The sequence below is a fragment of the Poecile atricapillus genome, chromosome 2 (assembly GCF_030490865.1).
Source record: "Poecile atricapillus isolate bPoeAtr1 chromosome 2, bPoeAtr1.hap1, whole genome shotgun sequence".
Classification (NCBI taxonomy): Eukaryota; Metazoa; Chordata; class Aves; order Passeriformes; family Paridae; genus Poecile; species Poecile atricapillus.
Genome location: NC_081250.1, coordinates 71,106,614 through 71,120,243, shown reverse-complemented (window position 1 = coordinate 71,120,243; position 13,630 = coordinate 71,106,614). Strand labels below are relative to the sequence as shown.

The following is a 13,630-nucleotide window of genomic DNA, read 5'->3' as shown; positions in this document are numbered from 1 at the left end:
CTCCGGAACAGGAAAGCGGTGGGAGGTGCTGCGGGCGGAAGCGCCGCCCGCCCGAGGGGAGCGACGGCATGAGCGGAGCGGAGCCGGGGCCCGGTCGGGCCGCCCTGCGGCATTACTCGGCCCTGCCCGTGTGGGTGGTGGAGGACCACCAGGACGTGAGTGCCCCGCGTTGGGCTGCCGCGGGATGGGGGCTCCCTCGGGTGCGACGAGGGGAGGGGTTTCGTTTGTTCCCGTTTGGGTGCGTTCGTGTGTTTCTCCGCGGCGCCGGTGCTCAGTGGGGCCGGCGGAAGCGAAGAGGGGTGCCCGGTGCGGTCACCGGAGGCCCCCCGGGAGATGCGCTTTCCCCTCATGTGTGCGGGTTCTCCGGCTCCGCCTTGGAAACTGCCCTGCCCTCCGCAGCCGCACCAAACCCCAAACCTGCCTTCCCTTCCGCTGCTCAAACATCCGTGAGCTTCAGTGCTCAGGTGACCTAATTTTCGTTCCCGATTCACATACTGAGCTACTGATGGCCATGATCGCATCTTTTTAAGTAATAATTGCTGACTACTTTTTTCTTCTTTGTATCGTTAATTTCTATGGTTTAAAGGAAATAATACCTACGTTACACTGCTGTTATAGTTTGCTAGCTGTTAGTGGGGTGTTTGGAATCTCAGCCCTACCCAGTGTATGACATATCAACAGAAGATAAGTAGACTGACTTGACAAGAAATGGTAAAAATCTGGAGCTTTGTTTTTTTTTTCGTCGAATTACTGAAAAGGGGAGTGAAGAAGGAATTGCTTTTTAACTGCTGTTTCTCATGGGGTTTTTTTATAATAGCATAAACTGAGGCTTTAATCCTAAAATAACAGATTCTTTACTAGATTATTTGCAAAGTGAAAATATTAGTGTAGTAAAGCTTATTAAAGAAAACAATTCTATGAATTTGTAAGTCGTTTAATGCAATTCATCTTTGCTAAGAGTCACTGAATATCTGATGCTGTGATAGCCGATTTTTCATGGTAGCCAAGGACTTAGAGTGTCACTGTGGTAGGAATCCTGAGATAATGCCTTTTAATGATCCTTCTTTGTTTTAGTCTCTGTATTACTGTTTTCATTTAGTTTAAAATTCTATTAATACTAAATAGTTAATTTTAAATGTTTTCAATATAGGAGTGTGGTTGAATTGGTCTGTCTTGCATAAAACATAAATGGCTTTTTGTCCCAAAGTGTAAGAACTCCTCAGAAAATTTTATATCAGCCTTGCTGACAGTGATGTTCTTCCAGAGCAAGTTGTCAATAGCTGCATCGTGCGCTGATTAATGGTAACAGCTGTCATGAAGGAAATTTTGTTCTTGATCCAAATCAGGAGAACTTGCAAGGTTAGAGAACTTAGTTTCTAGCGGCTCTTGCAACCAGTAGTTGCACTTACCTGAGGTGAAGCTTCAATTCTAATTAAAATTATTGTAGGTTCCTTAGTAGGCCAGACTGCTTCTTTTTTTACAAAGAAGTAGAAGCCATGGATCAAGGAACCCATGTTGTTTGTAATCTTGTTTTATCTACTATTGCAAAATAATATACATATGTTTTACAACTATGCCTATGCAGTATGCAGGGTTTGTCATCTTAATTAGTTTTATGCCAAAAAAAAAACCAGTTCAGTTGCTGTTGTAATGTAGAGGTCACACATAATTTTTGTTGCTTCTTACAATCCTCACATTCCCTGTATAACAGGGCCATGAGTCAGAATCCTTGTTGGATTTGCTCTGGCAGCCAAGGCAGCTGATGCCCTCTAACTGTGGAGGAGACTGTGTATTGCAGTTCAATGGTTTGCTATGCTGTAAATTGGTGAGTTGCCTCATCTCCCGTTTTACACAGATCTGAGTGAGAACTTCATTGCAAACACTCAGTCATGGAGGGGTTAGGAATTAATTCTTCAAGAGGAAGAGACTTAATGGTCAGCTCAAGTTTGAATCATGGTGTGGTCAGTTTTCAGTCTATCAGTTAACTTATAAGGAGCAAACTGTTTCTGTCTCCATAGCACCAGTGCACAGTGAGGAGGCTTTATAGCATGGGAAAAGAAATACATGGGCAATGATCTCCAGAAGAGGAAAGGCATTCCTGGGGCTTAGTTGTATGTAAATTGAAGAAAAAAAAAATCTAGGAATTGAGTTGAAAGAGCTACTGCAAACAAGATTTCCTGTAAAGAAGGAAAAAGGATGTAAAGCTGTGACTCTTCAGCAGTTTCTCATCTGGACTGCTGGGGCTTATAATGATTAGTGTTCATGAGTGTCTTGCCACTGGAGTTATTTCCCCTTTGTATTGTTTACTGTCTCCTCCTCCCTCTAATCCAAATTCTAAAGGAATGAAACTGGTACTGGTTTTGCTGCTAAAGCCGTTGCATTTTTCAGCCCACTGGTTATCATTAAAATGTTTTTATTCATGTTGCTTTAGGTGCTGCCTTTCATCTATCGTGCCATTGGTTCAAAGCATCTGCCTGCCAGTAACATCAGTTTTGTTCATCTTGATTCCCATCCAGACCTTCTCATTCCTGTGAATATGCCTGCAGACACTGTATTTGACAAAGAAACTCTTTTTAGGTAAATCCTGGCTACTGTATCAGAGTAGACTATAAGTCTACTTCTTGCTTCCTTTGATTTACAGTGAATATTGGTTGGACTTCATAGGAAGGTGTGTATATATATATACAAGAGGTATAAGTCAGATTCAAGTTGTATCTTCTGTCTTTTCACTTTCACTGAAGCTTTGTTTTTTAATGGCAAAAGTTACATTGCATATCAAGCAATTTAAGATATATGAGTTTTCTTTGTGTATTTGCTCAGTAGTGTATGATGGTATTATCCCAAGTAGTTCCTCTGGGTAACAGGAAAGCACTCTGCATGGATGCTTTGTCTGAAAAGCTGTAGTTAAAACAGTCTTTCTCTCTTCACACTGAAAAACTGACTTTGAGATTGAAATAGAACATCATCCTTTGTTGGCATGCTGAATATGTGAAGGAGAACAAGATATTCCTATTTTAATCATGAAGACCAGTATTTTCCCCCACCATCTAAGGTAGGTAGGTAATAAGCCACAGTGATCTCTGCTATTGTCTTACTCTTCCTATTTTAAAATAAATGTTGTCTGCTTCAGTATTACGGTGATTTACAGCAATTACAAGCTGATGGTGTACTTGAATCACCTTAGCCATAGTCAATATTTTGTTCTCTTTGTTAGATGACTAAAATATTTTGTGGACTCTGTCATAAAATCATTGAATTCTTTGGGTTGGAAGGAACCTTAAAGATCATGTAGTTTCAACTCTCCTTCCATAGGCAGGGATACTTTCCATTAGACCAAGTTGCTCAGGTCCCTGTCCAACCTGGCCTTGAGCACTTTTGGGCATGGGTCATGTACAGCTTCTTGGACAACCCATTCCAGTGCCTCACCACACTCACAGTGAAGAATTTCTTCCTAGTGTCTAATCAAAACACGCACTCTTTCAGTTTAAAACCTTGTCCTATCACCTCATATCCTTGTAAAAAGTCCCTCTCCAGCTTTCTTGTAGTCTATTTTGGGACTTGGGTATTGGAAGGTTTCTGTATATAAGGTTTCTGTGCAGCTCTGAACAACCCCAACTGTCTCAACCTGTCCTCACAGGAAAAGTATCCCTGCCCACTGATTGTTTTTGTGGCCTTCTCTGGACCTGCTTGAACAGGTCGGTGTAATTGTTATGTGGGGGGCCCAGAGCTGGATGCAGCACTCCAGGTGTGTGATCTCACAAGAGCAGAACAGAGGGGCAGAATTCCCTTCTGTGACCTGCTCATTATGCTTCTTTTTCTGTAGCCCAGGATACAGTTGGCATCATACCCCTAAAAGAAATAGGGTCTTGATAATGAGGAAAGTTGCTAATCCTCTGGATGTGGATTGACTCACTTTAATTACTGGGATGACATTTAAAATACACTTGGAGCAGTTTGCGTTAAAACACTCTCGTGAGGTCAGTTGGAAGTTACTTAGAACAATGTTGATGGTGTTCCTTGCTCTTTCCTCTGTCTGATTATCAAGAGAAAGAGGGCATAGAGTCAAAGAATCATTAAGGTTGAAAAGGCCTCTAAGGTTATTGAATCCAGATAATAACCTAACACTGCCAGGTCCACCACTAAGGAGTGAAGCCAATTCCACTCTATGTCCAGACTTCTTTATACCTACTACAGACATGGTTGGTTTGTCTTATGAATAAAGATTTCCCTCTTTTTCTTTCTTTGATGATGTTACCCTTACAAGGAGTGCTAATTTTAGATGATTTGCTTGGGGGCCTTCAAGGTGTGGAAGATGTTTGTGGTGTTCTTAATCATTTTTATTTCTAGGGAAAGTAACATTGCTATCTTCTGTCTTTCTCTACTGATTACAGTGAATTAAGTATTGAAAACTGGATTATGCCTGCTGTTTATGCTGGCCATATTTCTCAAGTAGTGTGGCTTCACCCACGCTGGGCTCAGCAGATCTCGGAAGGGAAACACAATTTTCTGATTGGGAAAGATGTATCAACAACAACGATCAGGTAAGTTGTCTGCTGACATATACTAATAATATAAAAGCCATCTCTGCAGCTTTTCATTGGAATTTTCTTTGTTTTCTTGGACAAAGATGGATATTTTATTTCTAATTTCCTTAGAACCTAATGCAGTTGCACTTGTATCAATTTAGTCTTTGGTCTAACCTGTAAAATTGTTGTTTGGTATCAGCCATGACTCTTTTTCTAGTGTATTGTAGGTTTTTTTCTTTGTTTGGAGTTTTTTTGTTTGTTTGTTTTTTGAAGTTAATCTAGTTAAGTACTGAAACAGGTAATCAGGTAGTGAATTCTCCATCATTTGATAAAGGACAATTTACCTGAGCAGCCTCATCTAGCTTTGAAGTCAGTTCTGCTTTGATCAGATGATTGACTAGAGACATCCAGTTGTCTCTTTGAATCTTAATTATTCTGTGATTCAAGTTCAAATCAGAGTCCCTCATCATTCTGCAGGATGCAGTCCATAATAATTTTGCATTCACAGTATTCACAGTGTTGTGATTCTGTGCAGCTTTAATATTTGCAAATCATGTCTCTTGTGAGCATAGCAGAATAAATCTTTTGAAGCAAGTTTAACAGAAAATGACAGGGAAATGCTGTGTTTTATCACCTTAAATAAAACACCTAAAGCTCTACAAGTCTGAATCTGAAGCTTTAAGGGAGCCTAAATGATTTTTTTAAAAAGCTAGTTCTTTCTGTTACATTGAATGATTTAGCCAATATATAGGAATACTTCATGATGGTTGAAAAGCGCTCTCACTGGTGGTCTTAGCAGTCATGAAAACAACATTTCAGATTTCCTTTTGAAGACAGTTGGGTACTTTTTCTTTAGGTTCTAGGCTTACCAGAACCATGAAGGAAGAAGGGGAAAGAATCCTCATAAATACAAATGTCCTAAAAATTTTGATGACAAGAGATGGATAGGGAATTAGATACAGCCTCTTCGTTAGTGGACACTAAGGTGCTATGAGCTCATGGTGAACCCTGCAGAATTTCTGGGAGAATATGCTATGAATGCCTTGTCAGCAAGATGGGACTTGTAATCCAGCATCTCACCTCGACAAACTGAGGGTAATCCATCTGCAAGACACTGGGGAAACTAAGCTTCAGATTTCTCCTACTTAGGAAATTATTTGTCTTTGTGATTGATTGATGGTGATACCCTGTATTCAAATGAGGCCTTACCGCCAGCAAGCAGAAGTTCACACTGCATAATCTTGTTTGTAATTTCATTAATTACAATGTAATTATTATACTTAGGGCTTAATGTACTGCAATACAGATTGAAAATTCTATTTTTTTAATTTTCATTGTAAGCAGAAGTTTTAGTGTTGCTTTATGTTGGTTCGTTGTTTTGTGGGTTTTTTTTAAGTGGATTTGATTGATAGTTATCTATTTATCGTCTAGGTACCATCTTTATCACTTAGGGAATCTGTTGGGGATAAAAGAGTTAAACTTAGGAATTCATAGTATTGTACTTTCACTAAGTCAATATTTATGCATTTCAGGGCATAACTTCTCAACCCCAACTATCATAATTTTCCTGGAAAATTATAAAACCAAGACAAAATATCCATAAGTTTACTATGTTATGTTCCATAATATTGATAATATCTTGTTAATTCTGGATGTTGTCTTTAAAATGCAATTAAATTTCAAATTAGTCTTAGTAGCACATAATGCATTATCTTTTTCTTATCCACTAAAACTTTGTAGGGATATAATAAAAAATATAGAGTGAATTTTAATATATTCTACAATATAGAAGTAGAAAAAACATCAATATAATTTAAACCTGAGGATTAACGGAAATAATTTTGTCTACTCAGTTTTATTGTTTTCATTACCCATCAAACGTCTGTTCATTCTTCTCTGGATCCCTAAAGTGTAAAATGTTTTTTCCTAAGCTCTTTGTGAAGATCTGTGTTAACTGTGAGTTATTGTCAATTGTAGGGTTACAGGCACAGATCATTACTTCTTAAGTGATGGTCTTTATGTTCCTGCTGATCAGCTTGAAAACCAGAAGCCTTTAAATTTGCACGTCATTCTCATCAATCCTACTGAATCATCAAACAGCCTTGAAGGAAATGGTGAAGTAGCATCTGCTAAAAGGCTGAAGCTAAATACAGATGACACTGCAAGTGCCACTTCTGCCTCTTCAGTGGCTCCTGATGACTTTGATCACATCATCCCAAGTGTGAAGGAAAAGAAGATAAAAAATGCAGGTGCCCTGAATGGGGCAGAAGCCTTGGCAGAGGGCTCAGCTTCAAGCTGTCTCAAAAACAGTGAATGCCCAATAAGGGAAATTGTTAAAGATGTCTGCCAAGTACTTCAGAAAGGGGATGCATATGTTTTGGACATCGACTTAGATTTTTTTTCAGTTAAAAATCCATTTAAAGCAATGTACACACAGGTACGTATGGAAATTGAGTAGCCTTGTACCACTTACAAAAGAGTCCCAGCCTTAGTATTTTTGTATATGGAGAAGCTCTCATCTAAGCTAAATTAGCAGATTCACTGATAGTGATTAATGATTCATGATAATATTTTCAAGAGATATTTCTGTTTTAAAGAAATATTTCTAAGGGAGTGGTAAAAAATTGCAACCACCAAATAGGGGAGTTTCTTACACTTGGTATCAATATTGAGTGTACGTTCAAACTCAGGGGTATACTCAACATCTGCTTGTTGATTGGGTCGTAAAAGCCATGGTTGGGTTTCCAGAGGTTACCTTCCAAATACCCACAGCAAGATTCATCGGGGGGAATGAGAAACTATCATTTTTTACCCTCTATAACCTGTGCTTAGAAAGCCATGATGGTATCAGGAGACTGCCTTTCAAAAGGCACAGTAGTGTTGATTATCCAAAGACTGGTAGCTTGTCTTGATGAGAGGTTGTTATGCTCATTATTGTCTGCAGTACTAGAGTAGGGAAATGATCTTTTTTCAAAGAAGGAAGGCTTTGAAGATTGGGTTCCTCATTTGAAGAGTCATTTTCTTCCTTTCTTTTTTCTTTTTCAAAGACAGAATATGAGCTTTTGCAAGAGTTGTACAATTTCAAGAAGCCACATAAAAATGCAACAGAGGTATGATGCTTCCTTGTGGAATATATGAAGGAGTGATTCTTTTTATTTACCCAATGAAAAATGAGTTACGACAACAGGAAGGAGCCTATCAAAGGTGCTTAATGAAGTGGTCTCACATTAAGTTATGCAGCCAAATGCTGATCAGCAGCATCTTAGGAATTTTTTTATATGAAATGTTTTGATTAAACATGTGTATTGCATAAATATTTAGCATGAGTGTGAAAATTTGTTTCTGTAAACAAATGGTAATTGGCATGGAAGGAGTGAAAACATAAGAACTCACTAGCAGACTTGTTCTTTTTATGGCTTAACAGGGCTTAGGTTTGGTGGGGTGTTTCTTTTTTTGTTTTTTGGTGGCTGGTTCTTTTTTCTTTTTTTTTTTCCTACCTTGAGGCTCTCCCCTTCCGTCCCTTGTTGCTCTTTCTTGATAGCTAGAGTTGTGATTAATGTGTAATTGGTATTTTACCTTTTTGTTCAGATGTGGAAAGGATGGTATTATGCCACTGCAATGTACTTTCCATTTTACAGGCTGTGTGCTTTTAAAAGATGAAAATACAACCTTTCATAATCTCATCTGAACACTAATGCAGAGAGATGCAACACATTTAATTATCACAAATACATGAAACCTAGTTAATACATGTGAATAAAGAAATAAAATTATGTTGACTATTGGCAGGTTGATTTTTATATTTCTTAGTCAATCAGGAATAAAAATCAGGTACATATTTAAAAGGTGGCTTTTTTAAATCTGTAATGGGAAAAACAGAACAAATTGCGGTGATTTATTCTGAAGGTATAACAGTTTCTGCGGGCATTTGTTATGATCCTCATGAGAAGATGTGCTGTAGAAATTAAACAGTTGTTTCTGATTCCCCACTTCCAGTAGATCAATCATTAGAGTATTTAAATCATAGGATAGGTCATGATGTTCTTACCTCTTTTTTTCCTAACATACTTTTGTATATGTTTATTTAAAGGAAGAGTTGCTGGATTGTGTTGAAAACCGTGTTCATCAGCTGGAAGATCTGGAAGCAGCATTTGCCGATTTGTGTGACAGTGATGACGAAGAAACCGTACAGAAATGGGCTTCGTATCCTGGGTAGGAGATTTCTAAGCGGCCTAAATTGCAAATAGAAGTTTGAGAACTGATTAGTCCAGCATTTTGATAACAGAAAAGGATAGGATCTATGTAAGTATACACTTTCTCCTTTAGTTCTAGAGGAGAAAGAGACAAAAGGAAGGGCAGTCTACTGCTTTCAGCACTACTGTAAGCTCTGGAAGCTCAGTCTTGTACAGCTTCACACAGGTTTTGTTGTGTATGGACGGAGGCATATTTGGTGACTAAAACCCTGGTCATCAGTGTGTAGCACAGCTCTCAAAAAAGGCAACAAACTAAGGAGGACATGGAGGAGCAGTTCTCTGGTGCTCCCAAAGGTTCTGCTTTCTTTGGAAAAATGGAAGCTAATGGAAGTTTATCTGAGCAACAGTCTCCACTAAACATCTGAACTGTGTCACTCTGCTTTTAAACTAGATGTTTTCACATGAAAAGTTGATGAAGAGAGACAGGGAAAGTCTGAGCCTTTCCTTGATAGGAAAATCACTCATTTTCCACATCAAATGCAGCAGTTCCTGTACAACCTCTGTAACAGTGACAAGAAGTACTTACTGTCAAGTTCATATGACTTTTGAGCTACAACAGCTTCCTTGCAGATCTACCCTAAAAGAAGCACAAGGAGGACTTGCCAGTTACAAGTATAAATATAGGGACTTCATAAGAAAGACCTGGTGAAACAGTACAATAATACTGATAATTCCCATTTTTGCAGATGCAGGATGACACAGAGGAGCAAATTTTCTTTTCAAATAATTTCACAATTTCTGCTTCTCACTTTATTTTTTTCCCAACCATTTAAGGTATATAAATGTTTCCAACTTTTTGTAACAAATTTTGGTTTTGTTTTAATTCCAGAATGAAGCCACTTGTTCAACTAGTTCACAGTTTGAAAACCAGGATGGAAAGCCCAGACTACGAAATGGTAGGTGACAAAGTAAAAGAGCAGAGAGCAGACAGATGTCAAAAGCATTGCTTCAACAGGGAGGCAGAGTCATACTTCTTTTCAGACTTGCTTCTTGATTCTGGACTTCGTGTGATTTTGGTTTTTTCCTGGGGTTTTATGTCTTATTACTTAGACCAGCTTTTCATTTCAAAGCTGCTAAAATTCTAGTCTGCTTGTCTGTCTATATTTAGGCAGCTTCAGTGTGATCTTCCAGGACTGTTATGTCTTGGGGTGCATCCTGTGAATGAAGGCTAAATTTCACCAGTCTATTGATCTCCTTTGTAGAACTTAAAATAAGGTACCTATTTATAACATATCAGAGCTATATCATCTTTGAGGGCTGCAGCATACTCTGAATTCGTAAGAAGAGGTACAGTGTACTGGAGATAATGAAATAATCCATACAACCTCCAGAATTTTAATTGTTTAAAGAACAAGCTGGGGGGAAAAATATCCTGTCGGAAGAGGTGCAAGTTGTCTGATAGGCTAGGGATGGTATCCTTAAGACTTTCTACATGCATAACCTGTATCAATAATTCATCTACAGAAATTAAATCTCTCTTTAATTTACCCACAGGTCCATCAAGCTGGTCTGACCTGTGATTATGTGGAGCTTCCTCACCATGTTAGCACTGAAGATGAGATTGAGGGCCTCATACAATCCCTTAAAGTTCTACTGACAGATCTGCCCAAGCCCACATTGGTGACAGTTGCTCGGTAAGACTGTTCAGATACTTTTGCCTTAAAATGTCCAGACTGTGCTCATGAAGCTAAATGATGCTGTCAATATAGCATTAGTTCTGTCTTAAGCTCTGCTAAAGTTGAAGCCTTGTAGTGCTTCAGCATAGGTTGTATAAAGGCTGTGATGAGGCCTTGTGTGTGTTGGGATTGACAGCTGTCACTGTCATACATCAAAGTTCATACATCTCTACTTGTGTTACTTGAGCTAATTGGAGCAAAGCTGGCTTGGAATGAAATCTCACCTTCCTTACTGTCTTGCTCTATGGTTTATTGTCCTACAGATAAGATTTCTTTTTGTCAGAGAAACTTTTGCTGGAGCTAGTTTTCATCTAGTAGGCTGAAAGGTGTTTATATTCTTCAAAGCTCTAATAAAACTTTGTTACAGGGTAAAAGTTAGGCTCCAGGACTGTAAGGGTGTTATTTAGAGTAACAGAATGGAGTTTGAGGCCAGGGACCTGGGAGAACCAAAGAACTGGCCTGAAAAAATCTACTTTGAAGACCACAGTGTGCCTCTTGACAAATTGTTGCAATTTAATCAGTCAGAAATGCTAATTGTTCCCTTAATAGTCTGGCAACAATAGCAGAAGCTGATACGAAACTGGTTTTCGTAACAAGAACTAATATGGTTAATGCCTGCAATAAAAGAGAGCTCTATTCCCTGTGCAAATTGGAGGGATATTATCCACTGTTGTGGAGAAACCAGAATAATCTCTGTAGATCTTAACAGATAAAAAAAGTCAGGAAGTCAGAAGTTAGTTTTTACTAGTATCTGTTTTAAAGTTCATTAATAGATACTGTCAAAAATGCTGTATGCCAGGTATTGGGAAGATCTGTTTCTCAAGTTTTACTGCCTACTTTACCAGTAGTATTTCAGTCATTTAGATTTTTCAGTCTAAATTTTCCACGTGTCCTTTAATTAGATCATTTGCTTGAAGTTTGACTTCCAGAGTGTTCTGTGCCAGATTCAGGAAGAGAGTAGAACTGGAAAGATTTGATTGTGTTCCTGATTTGCTGCAGACTTCCTATTAAACCTAAAATGTAGTGATGAGAAGCACATCACTATGCTTCAAAGGGATACTGGGAGGCAAAACTTGCCACAGTTTGAAAGAAGCTTCAGCCTAGCCACAGAGCAGTGCAGGAATACACAATGTGGTTGTGATGATGATATCTGTATTGTAATGCTTTTGTTTTGTTTTGTTTTTTGTTGTACAGATCAAGTTTGGATGACTACTGCCCTTCAGAGCAGGTTGACATCATTCAAGATAAGGTTCTCACTTTACTACATTCGGTGTATGGCTCACTGGATGTGCACTTAGAATACTCAAGCTCTTCATCTTCTTCATGACTTTTCTTCATGTGTTGCTGTCTAATGCAGAGGATTAATTTGAATTGTTCATTAGCTGTGATTGCAAGGGGAGGACTGCTGTTATTTCAGCAGGTGGCACTAGAACCCAAGCTGACCCAGCTCAGGTTTGAGTTGCATTGTTTTCTCCAAATCAGCTGCATCTGAACTGGCTGTTACCTGTTTGGCTTTGTTCAGATTAGTGCTGTAATTACTGTTTTTACTGTCTTGTTTCTTAAAATTGGTGCAAAAGAAATTTGTCTATGTCTGTATATCTATAAATCGAGGGGTTTTGTCCCATTTCTTTCTGTCTGTAAAAAAAACTATATATATAATTTCTTAAAATGCTTTCCTATTATGTATTTTTGTAATTTAGTAACAGATTTGCTCCTGAGTTGTATTTTATATCTTTTAAAAACTGGTCTTAAAAATGCCCTTAAAACTGTAGTTCTCTGGAGTGATCTTTCCTGTCTATTGTGCTTGAGATGACCTCATTTCTCGAGAGCACCTCATGGCTTCAACCCCATCCACAGAATATAATTTATGTTTATTTTCTATTTCTCTAATATTGTCTTACTTTGCCTTAGAGTATTTTATTGGTGGCTTAGGTAATATCCCTAATGTACAGATATTTGGCTTGGTATTTTCACTTCTAGATCATTTTGAGGATAAAAAGTATGTGTGCATGTGCATGCTTTTATGTTTTAAATCCTGTAAGGAATTGATGGCTTCTTCAGAAACAAAGATTTTGTTTCACTGAAGTCAGCAGCAAAACATTCTGTGCCAGGTTTTACCTCATTTCAGTATTGCTATTTAGGAAATAACAGTTTTAGAACTATTTCATTTAGAAATCAATATAATTATAGAGAAAACCAGCACTTTCAGAGGAAAAAAACCCACAGGATTTATTGGAAATGAAACTGAAAGAGGAAAGAGAAAATTCCACCTAGAATATTGTCTTTTATTAGGAATAAATTTTGCTTGTAATTTCTTCTGAAATAATGGAGTTAATTTGCTAACTTTACTCTTTGCTTTACAGAGACTTTGTGCACGTTCACTGTTTTTACTCCTTCTGCTGTTGATATAAATGGCAATATTATAGATTGTAAATATATCATTCCTTTAAAATATTTGTTTCCGTAGAATAAATTCCATGACCATGGATCCATTTTATTTGCTTTTTTGTGATGTGTCTGTCACAAAGATGTGCTTAGCCTTGGAGCCAATTTCCTTAATACTTCATAAATTATAAACAGCCATACACTGCATACAGTAACGAAGTGCAGTCAGATTATGCGCTGCTTGTGTAAAGACTGGGGATTTCTAAAGTTGAAGATCCTTAGTGCTGGGCTTTGCAAAAGGTTGTAGGAAACAAAAAAAACCTTGTGGGGTATGGCTGAGCCTGTTTTCCTTGTGGAAAGCTTGGGCAAGGGAGGGCAGAACGCTGCCTGTCATCAGGGCTGAGGGATCCAAGTGGGGGAACTTAAGTATGGGCCATACTCAATAGTGCCTGCATCTCTGCCTGGGTGCTGCTCTGGAGTGCCTTGTTTGGTGGGGTAACAAAATTAAGTTTGCTTCTTTGCATTTTATCTGTGGTCTTGTGGTTGTTCCTGTGCCCTGCCCATGCTGGCTCATGCACACGTGCTCACCAGGGTTCTGCAGAATCAAAGTAACGTCCTAAATTGTCTATTTGTTTACCAAATTATTTAAGAAATCTTCATTTCAAGCATAGTTTTTGTTTATGAATGTCAAATTGTTATCATCTGAAGTCTCTAACACAGGCTGTGTATACGCCAGAAAATGCCAGTATCACATAATAACAGATGTTAATTTCTGCATTAAGTACATTTG

At 38.3% G+C, this 13,630-nt stretch overlaps 1 protein-coding gene across 4 annotated transcripts; it reads left to right on the top strand.

Annotated features, from left to right (window-relative positions):
* The first annotated feature begins 2 nt into the window (after positions 1-2).
* On the top strand, positions 3-12,941 carry C2H5orf22 (chromosome 2 C5orf22 homolog). 4 transcript variants are annotated; one of them, XM_058831424.1, is made up of 9 exons: positions 3-155; positions 2,432-2,577; positions 4,392-4,541; positions 6,504-6,963; positions 7,574-7,636; positions 8,617-8,738; positions 9,609-9,675; positions 10,274-10,413; positions 11,650-12,941. In XM_058831424.1, exons 1-9 carry the CDS (start codon positions 69-71, stop codon positions 11,780-11,782), a joined length of 1,368 nt encoding a protein of 455 aa, XP_058687407.1. In that variant the 5' UTR covers positions 3-68; the 3' UTR covers positions 11,783-12,941. The 4 variants fall into 4 exon arrangements, with proteins under 4 accessions (XP_058687407.1, XP_058687409.1, XP_058687410.1 ...); XM_058831426.1 differs by lacking the exon at positions 3-155 and adding an exon at positions 2,949-3,052 and having other exon boundaries at positions 2,441-2,577; XM_058831427.1 differs by lacking the exon at positions 3-155 and adding an exon at positions 2,959-3,052 and having other exon boundaries at positions 2,442-2,577.
* Positions 12,942-13,630: the final 689 nt, after the last annotated feature.